The sequence below is a fragment of the Anguilla anguilla genome, chromosome 5, assembly GCF_013347855.1.
Source record: "Anguilla anguilla isolate fAngAng1 chromosome 5, fAngAng1.pri, whole genome shotgun sequence".
Lineage (NCBI taxonomy): Eukaryota > Metazoa > Chordata > Actinopteri > Anguilliformes > Anguillidae > Anguilla > Anguilla anguilla.
The window spans coordinates 58,359,674-58,371,752 of record NC_049205.1 but is presented as its reverse complement, the minus strand read 5'-3'; the positions used below and the strand labels follow the sequence as shown (position 1 = coordinate 58,371,752).

Sequence of the window (12,079 nt, the reverse complement as noted above, 5' to 3'; positions counted from 1 at the left end):
CGTCCCACCCCGAGTCTCCGATTCAGAGGCGGGACACTTGGGCATGTCATAAACGCACACGTCAGCAGCCTTGGCCCTGTGACAGTCGTCGGAGAGACAGAATGTGCAGACAAAGCCCAACACTAGAGGCTTTTAAAAAATGAGGAAAAAATCACACCCCTAACAGGAAAAAAAACTGCTCTCTTTTCTCATTGAGAGACGCGCACTTAACATTCTGCCAGAGCGGCAGGCACATGCCACGGGCCGGCAGTTAATTTAAACCGTTATTTCAAAAGGCATTCGCGTTCTGTCCCTGTCATTTTCGTCAAACATGAAGCGTGGGCTCCCCCTGCTGGCCACCCTCTGTCACCGCAGCACCGATTTTTCCCACTGCAGCCCAGGCACGGCTGGTTCCACTTAAAGCTGGTTCCACTTCGCCAAAACGGGCCCTGAGCGGCTTTGAAGTGTCCGTCAGCCGAGGAGCGTCCTCAGTGAGGCGGACACGGACCAGACTTAAATGGCACCGGTGAGTTATTGCTGTCTTTTGATTAGAGGTTCTGGGGATTTACACACAATACCAGATTAGAAAAACGAGATAAGATGATTAAAGAAACCTGCTGCATTACTGGCAGCAGCAGCATGGTGTATTGGTTAGTGGACTGGGCCTCTAATGCAGCAGTCCCAGGTCTAACTCCCAAGTAGGCCACAGTTGTTTTTCACCCTTGACCAAAGGTGCTTAACACGAATTCCTTCGCTATACTATATTCACCTGTATAAATGGATACTATGTAAAAGTGCACGTCGCTCCAGATAAGAGCATTGGGCTGAATGCCCAAAATTGTAAACATCGGGAAACGGATCGTGGTATCCATGGCAACTCATATTTCCGACAGCACGCTCAAACGGAATTTACACCGCGTGAACACCGCGGTGTGTTGGCGGCCATTTTGACCGCGGCGGGCTCACCTGTTTGAGGGCCTCCTGCTTGGTCTTGTTCAGCTCCTCGTACTTCAGCTTCCACTGGCTCAGCTCCGCCTCCAGCTTCTCGATGCTCTTACTGAGCGAGTGCTTGTCCCTGCAGGCCCAAAAAAAAAAAAAAACCAGGGGTCAAAGGTGAGAGGTGAGGACCCTCCAAACAGGACCACTTCAGCCAGGACACACCTCAACACCCCGTCACTGAAAATTCTGCAAATTACAAGTTACAAATGCCTCCATGCAGCCCCTAAACTGATTTTAAACTTTCTTTTAAGCTTTCTTTGAGATGGCGTTTCTGTCATTTGTGCAGCTGAAGTACCATCATTATTACAGATCACACATCAGATGACATCACTGCATTCCTGCCCATTCTTCCAGGTTTATTCTGCTGTATTTCCTGCACCTGAGACTGTGGTACGGACCGCACCGATGGTTATTACAGTAACACCAGCATTCACACGCTCAGCAGAGGCTCTGGGGTCAGGCGTCTGCTTGCGTCGATAACGTTTCACATCCCATTCAAACAGCTGTCTCCTCAGCTTTAGCACGTTAGCCTGGTGGCCGCGAAACCCCGTCTGGGATTCAAAAACCACGACTTTTCAGTTAGAGGTTCAGCCCCCCAAACCAACCCGCCATATAACACAGCCACATCTGTTTCTGTCAGCGTCATCACCCCTTTCCACACCTGCAGCTGTCGCCTTCCGTGGCCTCCGCCCCCCCCTCCCCCCTCCTGCACCCCCCGTCCCCCGCCCCAGGGGAATTCTCACGCGCTTGTCGCCACCTGGGGTCGATATCGTTGGTGAGGGTGCTGCCCAGTGCGGCTCGGTGCAGATTAAGCACCTGCACATCTGTTTGGGGCACAGCCGGGGACTTCTTTGCACCTCTTCGTGTCTCGATTTTCGGGGGGGGGGGGGGGGGGGGGGGGGGGGGGTTAACGCAAGGCTCGGTAAACAACGTGAAGTGCAGCCCATTCGCTGATAGGGAGCGACAGAGGGGCGCGTGAGCGCCCCTGAATGAGCCACCTACAGAGGAGACAAACCCTAATGAACCCCAATGTTCTGCATTTCATTAATCCACCCACTGTTAGGGGGTTGAAAGAGTCTTGTTTTTCTAAACTGTGGTTGCCCAGACATATATTTTTTGCCACATCCTGCATCAGAATCACACCTTTTTTTGGGACATACTGGCTTGAGACTGACTGTGTCCGTCTTGGAGACGAATCGCGGGATGAGCAGAACAATTTACCACCCGAAATTGATTTCGGATTGGAGTTAACCGTTTAGCCGGGTCTTCCTCGGTGTTAATGAACGTGAGGAACGAGCGGCGTGTGAAGGACTGAGGCTGGTGTGCGGTAACAGGCACCTGCTGGGTAAGGAGGTAGGGAGGGAGAGAGAGAGAGGGAGAGAGAGGGAGAGAGGGGGAGAGAGAGAGAGGGGGGTTAGGGAGGGAGAGAGAGAGAAAGAGAGAGGAAGGAAGGTAGGGAGGGAGAGAGAGAGGGAGGGACAGAGAGGGAGAGGGGAAGAGAAGGGAGGGAGAGGGAGAGGGAGAGTGAGAGAGAGAGAGAGAGGGAGGTAGGGAGGGAGAGAGAGGGAGGGAGGGAGAGGGGGAGAGAAGAGAGGGAGGGAGAAGGAGAGATAGAGAATGAGACAGAGAAAGGGGGAGAGGGAGGGAGGAACAGAGGGGGAGAGAAGAGAGGGAGGGAGAAGGAGAGAGAGGGAGAGAGGGAAAGGAACAGAGAGAGAGAGAGAGAGAGCAGTAGTAGTAGCTCGCCGTGGTTCAGCCGGGCGGGGGCAGGGACGTCAGGCTGGCGAGACAGATCTGCTCTAGGGGCTCGGAGCCGAATCTCTGAGCTCCCCAACAGCCCCGCTGACGCACGCGCCCGTCAGAGCGCCGCAAGGGAACAGAGACAGAGCGCCGGCGAAGAGCTCCTGCAGGACCCCCTGCGCCCTCTCCGTCTCATTCTGTCTCTCTTTCTGTCTCCGTCTGTCTCCCTCTCTGTCTGTCTGTCTGTCTCTCTCTCTCTCTCACTCTCTTTTTACCTCCCTCCCTCCCCCCTCGCTCTTTGTCTCTCTTTCTTTCCCTCCCTCTTTCTCCCCCTCTCTGTCTCATTCGCTCTCTCTTTCTGTCTGTCTCTCTCTCTCTCTCACTCTCTCTGTCTCTGTCTGTCTCTCTCACTCTCTTTTTACCTCCCTGCCCCCCCTTCTCTACCTCACTCTCTCTCTCCCTCTTTCCCTCCCTCTTCCCCCCACTCACTATTTTATTTTCATTCTCTGAGTACGTGTGTGAGTGGATATTTTTTGTTTTGCATGTAATATGTATTATGGTTATTTTATTCATATGTTATTTTATTGTCATCGTTTCGTACAATAAATACTTTTAAAAGTAAAAAAAGTATCTTGCTCTCTCACTCACCGTCTCTCACTTTAAATCTCTCACTCACTCTTTCCCTCCCTCTCCTCTCTATCTCCCCTCACTCTCTCTATCCTTTCCTTTCTTTCCAGCTCCTTCTCTCTTCCCCTCACGCTCCCTCCTATTTTTCTCACTTTCTCACCTGCTCTCTCTCTATCTCTCTTTCACAGCTTGTTTTCTCTACTTTCTACTTCCTCCACCCCCCCCCCCCCCACCCCAACTCTACCCCCTCCTCCTCCTCCTCCTCCTCTTCCAGTCTGTCTGTTCTGTTGTCATTTCTCATTTGAGTTAGCGGATACATCGTAGCGGCTCGCGGCAGAACAAACACGCGCTCGTTCTCCCGCAGGAAACGCGGACGGCGGCAGCTGCAGCCGCGCGCGGCGCTCTCCAGCTGAGGATTCTGGGCCGGGATGGACTCCCCGATGAGACAGCCAGCGCGCCGCCGGGGTCGGAGGCATAACAAAACCAGCCGCTGGTACAGGAGCCCCAAAACTCGAAACGCCTTCCCCTTCCCTCCCGCCACGGGACGCCGACGGGCTGACAGCCAACGAGGCGTACCGACCTGCCCCCGCACACAACTACACACCCCCCCCCCGCCCCCGCCCCCGCCCCCCCTCCCCTGCCCCCGCACACAACTACCCCCCCCCCCACCCCGCCCCCGCCCCCGCCAGCCAGTCAAATTCTCTGTGAAATTCAAAACAGCGCCGACAAGACTCCTGACAGCCGGGGTGGACCGCTCGCTCGTACCCATCCCACGCTCGGCCGTCACTGAAGAAACGCTTGCGGTCAATAAAATAAAAAAAGGAGTAGGAATGGATGGAAGACGGAAGTGAGGCAGGTGTTGTGGTTCCCCCTCCGGAGTCAAACTCCACGATTACAAACAGCAGACCGTCGGCCCTGAGCTCCCCCCCGTGATTAAAACGCATCGGTCTCAGCCGCGGCGAGCCCAGCCTATGTACCGGCTGCTCAGGACAGGTGTTAACACGGGAGGCTCAGGGCTGAAAGGGGCATTCACTTTCTTACAGGCAGGCATGTGGGCAGCACTAACTGTAGGTAGGACCCTTTCTTCCATTCCCCCTGCGCATACAACCCCCAGAAACCCCAGGCCTCCCCCTCAATCAGAAAAGTTTTTCAGTCTTCTGGTTGTGTGTGAGTGTGCATTACTGTTCCTATGTGTTTGTGTATCTTCCAAGGGTGTGTGAGTGTTCATTTGTTTTGTAACCAAGTAACAAAATGTAAATCCACCTTGATGTGCATTTTTGCTGGTGAAAAAATGACATCGCAAATTAATTGCAAACTTATGAGTCAATCCATGCACAGGCCCCTCCCACTTTAACTTGGCCCCTCCCCTCCCTCCCTCTCTCCCCTCCCCCGGGCTCCTTACTCGCGCTCCTTGAGCAGGACCTTCTGCGATTCGTCGAGGCGCAGCTGCAGGGCGTTGACCTTGCTGGTGTCCTCCTCCAGGATGGCGATGTCGTCCCACAGCAGCCGGCTGCGGTCCTGGCGGCTGAGCGCCGAGCGCAGGCTGCCCCCGCTCCGGGCGTCCCACGCCTCGGGGGCGTCCGCCTTGGCCCGCAGCAGCGTGTCCAGGAGCTCCATCTCCTGGGGGGGGCGGGGGGGGAGGCAGGGGGGGGCAGGGAGGGGCAGGGAGGGGCGGGTTAACATCTCAGAAATTGACGTGCTGGTCTATTTAGTGCATTAAAAAACAAAGGAAAGAATCTTTAAATCTATTCAAAGAGTGCTTTATGTCACAACACAAACACATCGTAGGGACACACTTTCATCCAAAATAAACACATTAAAGGGGGTTAAAGGAACACGAATCAGGGGACGGGATGGGGGGCATCGAAAGCGACTACAGACGGCCAGAGTGTCAGCAATGCAGGGACACTCCATCCTGATTTTCCCCCAATGTGTGTTTTGTAACCAAGTAACAGAATGCAAATCCACCTTGATGTCGCGCATTTTTGCCAAGGAAAATTACATTGCAAGTTGACTGCAACGTTATGAGTCAGACACATATATACGATTCAATCCATGCACAGGCCCCACCCATTTTAACTTTCAGCAGCCCCTCCCACTTTAACGGGGGGGGGGGGGGGGTTAAAGGGACAGGAATCAGGGGATGGCACGGGGGGGGGGGTATAAGAGGGACTCCGTCTATAGGACGGAGAGTAGCACAGTGGGTAAGGAACTGGGCTTGTAACCGAAAGGTCGCAGGTTCGATTCCCAGGTAGGACACTGCCGTTGTACCCTTGAGCAAGGTACTTAACCGAAATTGCTTCAGTATATATCCAGCTGTATCAATGGATGCAATGTAAAATGCAATGTAAAAAAGTTGTGTAAGTCGCTCTGGATAAGAGCATCTGCTAAATACCTGTAATGTAATGTATAGATGGTGAGTGTAAGCATGCAGAGACACTCAATCAAGACTTTCCCCAATTATTTAGGAAATAGCCCATTTTCAGAGCCCAGATGTCCCTGGGACAGTTATAATTCGCATCGCAACTACCTCACTGATGACAATTTATGGCAGACAAAGAATAGGCCTACAGTACAGAAACAAAAGCAGTTCTACAGTTTGATCTGTCCACTTTGCTTATTATCTTTAAATCTTTTATCTGATAACATTTTTAATTATCACACAGGAGTGAGCGAACCCTGCTTCTCGTGCAAATAACTGACAAAGTTCAGACTGTTCATTTACAACAAAAAAAAAAAAAAAAAAAAAACGTGGCGCTAAATAGAAGGAAATTGCTACAATTCTTCCCTGTTCCTTCACTTCCTGCCAACAAATGGAATTCTGGGACCCCTTTTGTTGTTTTTCGTATAACTTGGGAGGGGATTACACATCAAAGGCCTGGCACAAGGAACAACAAACGCCACAGGGCTCTGTGCCAACTTCCTGTACTTTTTTTCCCCCATCCCTCTACGGTCTTCAGTGCCAACTAACTTGCTTACAAAAAAAAAAGAATGAAATCACATGCAGGTGCATGTTGCAACCACAAGAGGGCCCTGCAGGGTAAAGAAATCCTCTTGGCCCACAGACCGGTACACATGTGGAATCGCTTACGTCCGTGACAGAGCCAAAATAACGGCAGGCCAGGAAATGGGATGGGATTGGACCAGGCCCCGAAGAATTGAATTATGCCTATATGTGCTGGGCACATTAATGTGCGCGTGTGTATATTTCACTCCGCGCCGCATTGTGTGAGCTGGGCAATAAGAGCCAATGATGAAGATTCCGCACCGGATCACTGGTTCCAAGTTATGGCGCGTATCAATTAATCACCGCCCTCCCACGTTCACTCTGGCTGTTCAAAGACCTCCCATCCCTCTCTCTAATACAAATGTACGCACACGCATACACACACCCACAAACAAACACACACGCACGCACGCACACGCGCACACGCACACACACACACACACAAAATGATGAAAGGTCATACTCACACACGATTGATCTCAGAAACACGTGTACACACACCAGGGTTAGGGTTGTTAATGATGTAACAAATAATAAGGGAAATATTAGCGCATAATGTTAATGTTCTCTCAGCGTAAATGAGAGAAGCCTCCTCTGCCGTCAGTGTGAGGCACTGTCGTAACGGGGCAGAACTGTCCGCAGTCCAGCGCATTGCTGGGTAACTAGCAAACGATTCCACGGAACATTAATATTGACATTTATTCTTCACCTAATCTATGTAACACGGACCATTGATTTGCTAACCTTCGTTCCCGGTGCGCACCGCTTAACCGTTTTTTTAAGGCTACAATAGACATACAGGCTACAACTCCTCATTTTAGTGACAATCCTCCTAGAAGGTTATGATGTCCAACGAAAGCGTGACGGACTCCGTAGTGGTTAGCCACAAATGCTCTATACACAGGAGCGCTGCGATTGGGGCCTAAGCTAGCTTCAGAATAGGCCTAAGCTTCCTGAAAACGAAAGTAGAGAGAAAATGGTAACGCAAACAGGCTGCTGATTAGCCTATGCGATAAAAAGCAGTAAGTTATAGATGTTTCAAATTAAAATCAAATTTTCACCCTGATGTTGGAATTGTTATTTTTTTAATGATCTGATTTTCACCAGGATTTCTGCATTAGGCTATTTTTTCCCCCAACTGATTTTCATCAGGTTTTTAAATATTCAAAATAAACGTCCATAAATTACTCACATTGAAACAATAATAATAAAAACCGAAAACAATCAGCGTTAAATACAGTACAGGTGCAAGTCACAGATGAGTCAGTGTGGTATGTGTATGCGTGCATATTAAACAGTAGCATAGGAAAGATCTGTGAGAGCTCACGTATACGTGCACACAAAATGGAGATCTGTCTGCCAGCGAGGCGCCATGGCAACGGCAGCCGTCCTCTGCATGTGATACCTGCAACGCTGAAGGTCGGACACACTGTCAATGACAGCAATCTGTATGCACTGCGCATGCTGTGTGTGTGTGTGTGTGTGTGTGCATGCGTGCATGCCTGCGACTGTACCTCCTTATGTAATATTGTGCGTGTGTGTATTTGTGCGTGCACACGTGTGTGAGTGTACGCACACGTTTGCATGTGTGTGTACGTGAGCAGGTGTGCGTATGCATGCATGTATGGGGGTGTTTGTGTGTGTGTGTACGTGCGCAGGTGTGCGTATGCATGCATGTCTGAGGCTGTTTGTGTGTGTGTGCGTGTGTGTGTGTGTGTGTGAAAAAGAAGAGGAGGAAGACAGACAGGGGGAAAGTTAAAGGTAGACAGGCAGTAAGACAGAAGAGAGGCAGAAGGGTGAGTGAGGAGCGCAGTGAATAACAAACAGTCCAGACAGACAGAGAAACAGGAAGAGTGAGAGTGAAGGAGAGAGAAAAAGAGAGGGGAAAAAAGAGGGAGAGGGGGAAAGAGAAAGAGAGAGGGAGAGAGACTCCACACAGTCAGCAGTACTCCACCAGGTATGTTCTGCTCCCTCCCTCAGACATGGTCACATGACCGTGAGCAAACCCCCACCGTGGGGATATGGAACCGAAAGCTTTAACCACGCGAAGCAGACACTTCGTCACCTAACACCACAAAGCCGCTCTGCTAGAGAGACAGAAGCCCCTCGGCATTACAGGAACACCCCCCCCCCCCCACGTCTACACCCTCCAAAACAGAGGGACAGATTCAATCTAAACGCAGTGCACTTCATCCCACTCCTTCCACAACAGGCTTCCCGGCCGTCGCTCGCTCCCAGAGAAGTCCCAGCACAGAGCTTGTCCCATTCCAGCTTGTGCAGGCATTAAATCTGCAGCCACTCAGGGATTCTGAAACCATTTCTGGGCTGTGAATTTTTACCTTGCACAGGAGGCGCAATTAAAACACTCTGACAAATCGCAGGGAGCAGCTGAATGGGTCTACAGGAGGGGGGGATGTTATGTCTCTTTTAACGAGGTCTCTCCTAAAATTCATGGACTTTTCAAGGAGTTTCCACAGCTTTAGACAAACTGTACCGGAAAAGGAAAGCTCTTGTAACAGTTTAGTTGAGAGCTATCCACACTTTCTTTGATGGATGAGTTGTCTTACTCTGAGGAAATGAGCGAAGGTCACTGCTTACAGCGGCGAACCCCCAAATCATTCAGTGAAATGTAAATTTTACGCTTTTCCTAAACTTTTTTTTTTTGCGCATTTCAAAGAGTAAAAGGCAGAAATTGCGTGCAAAATAAGCCAGGTGCGTTCCAGGTGTGTTCCAGGTGCGTTCCAGGTGCGTTCGATAACAAGGCCGCACTTCAGCAGAAAGGTCCTCGCTGACTATCGTCGGACGTTTTTTTTTCTGCAAACAGGAAATCGAGCCGCCTCAGGCCCTCGTTCTCCTGCTGCTGAAAATGCGAGCGCTTAAAGGGGACTTCCCCCCACTCAGAATCGCTCACGTTCGAGCAGCTAACAGCCCCGCGAGAAGCCCTGCGTTCAGAGGGAGGGAAAAAGGGCTCCGCTATCCTTACCGCTACCAGCCCTCCGCTTCCTTCCATTCCCGCTCCCGGGTCTTGACAGCGCTGTTTGTTTCTGACAGGGCCTCGTATTTATGCGACGGGACGCGCGCAGATTAAGAGGCCGTAAATAAACCCCACATAAACGTCTCCGCGGCGTCCCCTAATCTCCGAGACGCCCCCCCCCCCCCGGCTTAATAACTCTGTCGCACGGCGCGCCCCGGTTCCCAGGGAAGTATATTCCTGCAGCGGTCTGCGCTGCGACGGCTAACTTCTCTGCTGCGTGCGCGGGGAGAAGGGAAATAAGATATTACCCAAGGTAAATAAAACAAATGCCTTGCACGGGTTTTTGTGACAGGACTAGGACGCTGTGGAGAAGGGAAGTTAATTTAGGGGCTCACGCCTGGCTGCGATACCGCGGGGGCCCCTGGGGTACGGCCCGCGCACCTCCGAGCGCTTCTATTATTGGAGCCGAAGAGCGTCCCGTCAGCGCTCTCCCTGTCCCAGGCCGGGACGTCCCGGGAGGAGAGGGAGGAGCGCTGCGCAGGAACAAACTGCACGCGTGCAGAACGGCTACTGCAGCCCAATCCCAGCCCCTCTCTGATTTACTACACGTTCCCCTGTCAGATTTAAGTGTAAATCACTGTAAATGTGCTCAAAGCCCAACCCGCACACACATCCCATAGGGGTTACCATGGTTTCAATTAAAATTAAATGTAAAAAAAAAAATTTAAAAAAAACAGAAAAAGTCAAGCAGACTTGTCAGCACCGTAGTTTTTCATCTTTTCACTTTCATGTGCGGACTTCGAAACAATGAGAGAGCCAGTGATGGCAAAAACTGGGAAATATGAGAGGCTGTATTCTGCTCATGTACAAAAGGAAAGGAGCAGCCATTTTGCCAAGGTCACTCAACAGTGGAGCTTCAGGGACTTGGACCTCTGCCACTGAACGCTGCCAGAAAATACATTAAACATAATTAATAATAATTACATTTAACCTGTGAGCGGGGCCACAATAAAACCACAGAGTAAAACTACAGCTCGTTACAATTCTGCTTCACAGTCATCAGGGTCAGGCGTCATAAAGCACTGGATTGGACACTTTTGGTCATCGGTTTTCACACTGAAACCCGGAGAGGAGCTCCACCAATCACAGGAGCTTTAGGACTCACGCGTCAAAGCAGGACTACCCAATCCCTGTTCCTGGAGATCTACCATCCTGTCAGTTTACCTCTCAGCCCTAGTTCGGCACACCTGACTCTACTAAAGGAGCTCAATGAGATGACATCTCCAGCTCCTAAACGAGGTGCGCTTCGTTACGGCTGGAACGAAACCCTACAGGACAGCTGACCTCCTGGAAAAGTGTTGGGAAGCCTTGCATTAAATCACGCTCTCCCTAATGAGATACGGCAGATGGAGAAACGTTCTGACAGGGTACTTCAAAATGGGGAGGAGCAAAGTGAAACGAACGGGGAACGAAGGGTCTGTTTAACGCTGCGATTCGGGGCTCCACCCCACCTTGTTCCGGTCGGGCCTCTCCGTGCTGACGTCCCGCACGGGCTCCTGTTCGGGCGACCCGGGCCCGTCCCCCGGCCTCTCCTGCTCGCCGGGCAGCTTGCTGTCCAGGGGCTGCGGCGTGGCGGCGACGGCGGCGGCGGTGGCGGAGGAGGAGGAGGAGGAGGAAGAGGCGGCGGGGGCGGGGGCAGGGCGGAGACGCAGCTGCTCGTTTTCGGCGGCCAGCTCCTGGCGCTCCCGCCGCGCGCCCGTCAGCTCCTTGGTGAGGGCGTCCAGGCGCTGGCGCAGCTGCCGCACCTCGTCCCTCGCCCGGTTGCGCTCCGCCCGCACCTTGCTCCACTTCTCCCGCCAGTTGGCGGTGCAGTCGGACCACCAGCGCATGGTCTTCTCCATCTGCGCCGCCCGCGCCCGCGCCTCCTCCAGCTCCCGCAGGCGCAGCTCCTCCCGGCTCTCCCAGTCCCCGCCCTCCAGCCCCGCCCCCAGCCCGAGGACGCCGCAGCCCGGCGACAGCAGCAGCGGCGGGCTGGAGTTGGGCGTGTCGCCGCCGGGCGGGCTGGGCGTGTTGGTCATGCTGTCCGGGGACCGCATCCTGTCGGGACCCATGCGCAGGTCCGGCAGCAGGGCCCCCCCCGACTTGGCCGCCTCGGTCATGTGGGGGCTGGGGGTGTGGTTCATCGCCGCGCCGATGCTTCCGTTTAGGGAGGGGGGAGGGGGGGGGGGGGGGGCGAGGGAACCAGGAAGCGACAGGAAGTGACGCTATCAGCAGGCCATGGTGCGAGGCTTCCGCTTACAGCTTCCTGTCGGGGGGAAAAAAAACAGAGGAAGGGAAGGAAAGGTCATTTTCACTGCCCGAGAGCCTCTACACGTGTATCCAACTAAAGCGTAAACGCACAGATGGTTTTTCTTCCGTTTCATTTTCTGGAGAGTAAGTAGGCAGTGAGTAATGTCTCCTTTGTGCTAGATAAATTCACAACACGATGTATTAAGCTGGTCCATATCATCGTGTTTGTGGAAAACCGTCCTTCTTGGTGGAATATGATTATGATTATTTACTTTTTTTTGTACAGGAATCTCCCTGTGGCTACCGGTTTGTTTAGGAATAAACGGTAATCTGTTCCGTCTGTTCAGGAACGATGAATAAAAGAAAAGCGGTTTATTTTGCAGACAAAACATCGGTACCGCACTCAGGAACCGATATTCAGGAAACATTTTTCAGGTGACTGGCAGAAATCTGATATAGTTTAT

The 12,079-nt window shown here is 52.2% G+C and overlaps 1 protein-coding gene across 2 annotated transcripts in view; it reads right to left on the bottom strand.

Moving 5' to 3' along the window:
* The window catches only part of ccdc102a (coiled-coil domain containing 102A), an 86,652-nt gene that overhangs the window by 36,239 nt on the left and 38,334 nt on the right, over positions 1-12,079 (bottom strand). For both annotated transcript variants that reach the window (XM_035420093.1, XM_035420094.1), the window contains 3 exons: positions 10,838-11,631; positions 4,748-4,965; positions 946-1,054 (listed from right to left, as the gene is read on the bottom strand). In XM_035420093.1, the coding sequence (XP_035275984.1) occupies positions 946-1,054; positions 4,748-4,965; positions 10,838-11,509 (999 nt within the window). In that variant the 5' untranslated portion in view covers positions 11,510-11,631. The remainder of the gene's footprint in view (positions 1-945; positions 1,055-4,747; positions 4,966-10,837; positions 11,632-12,079) is intronic.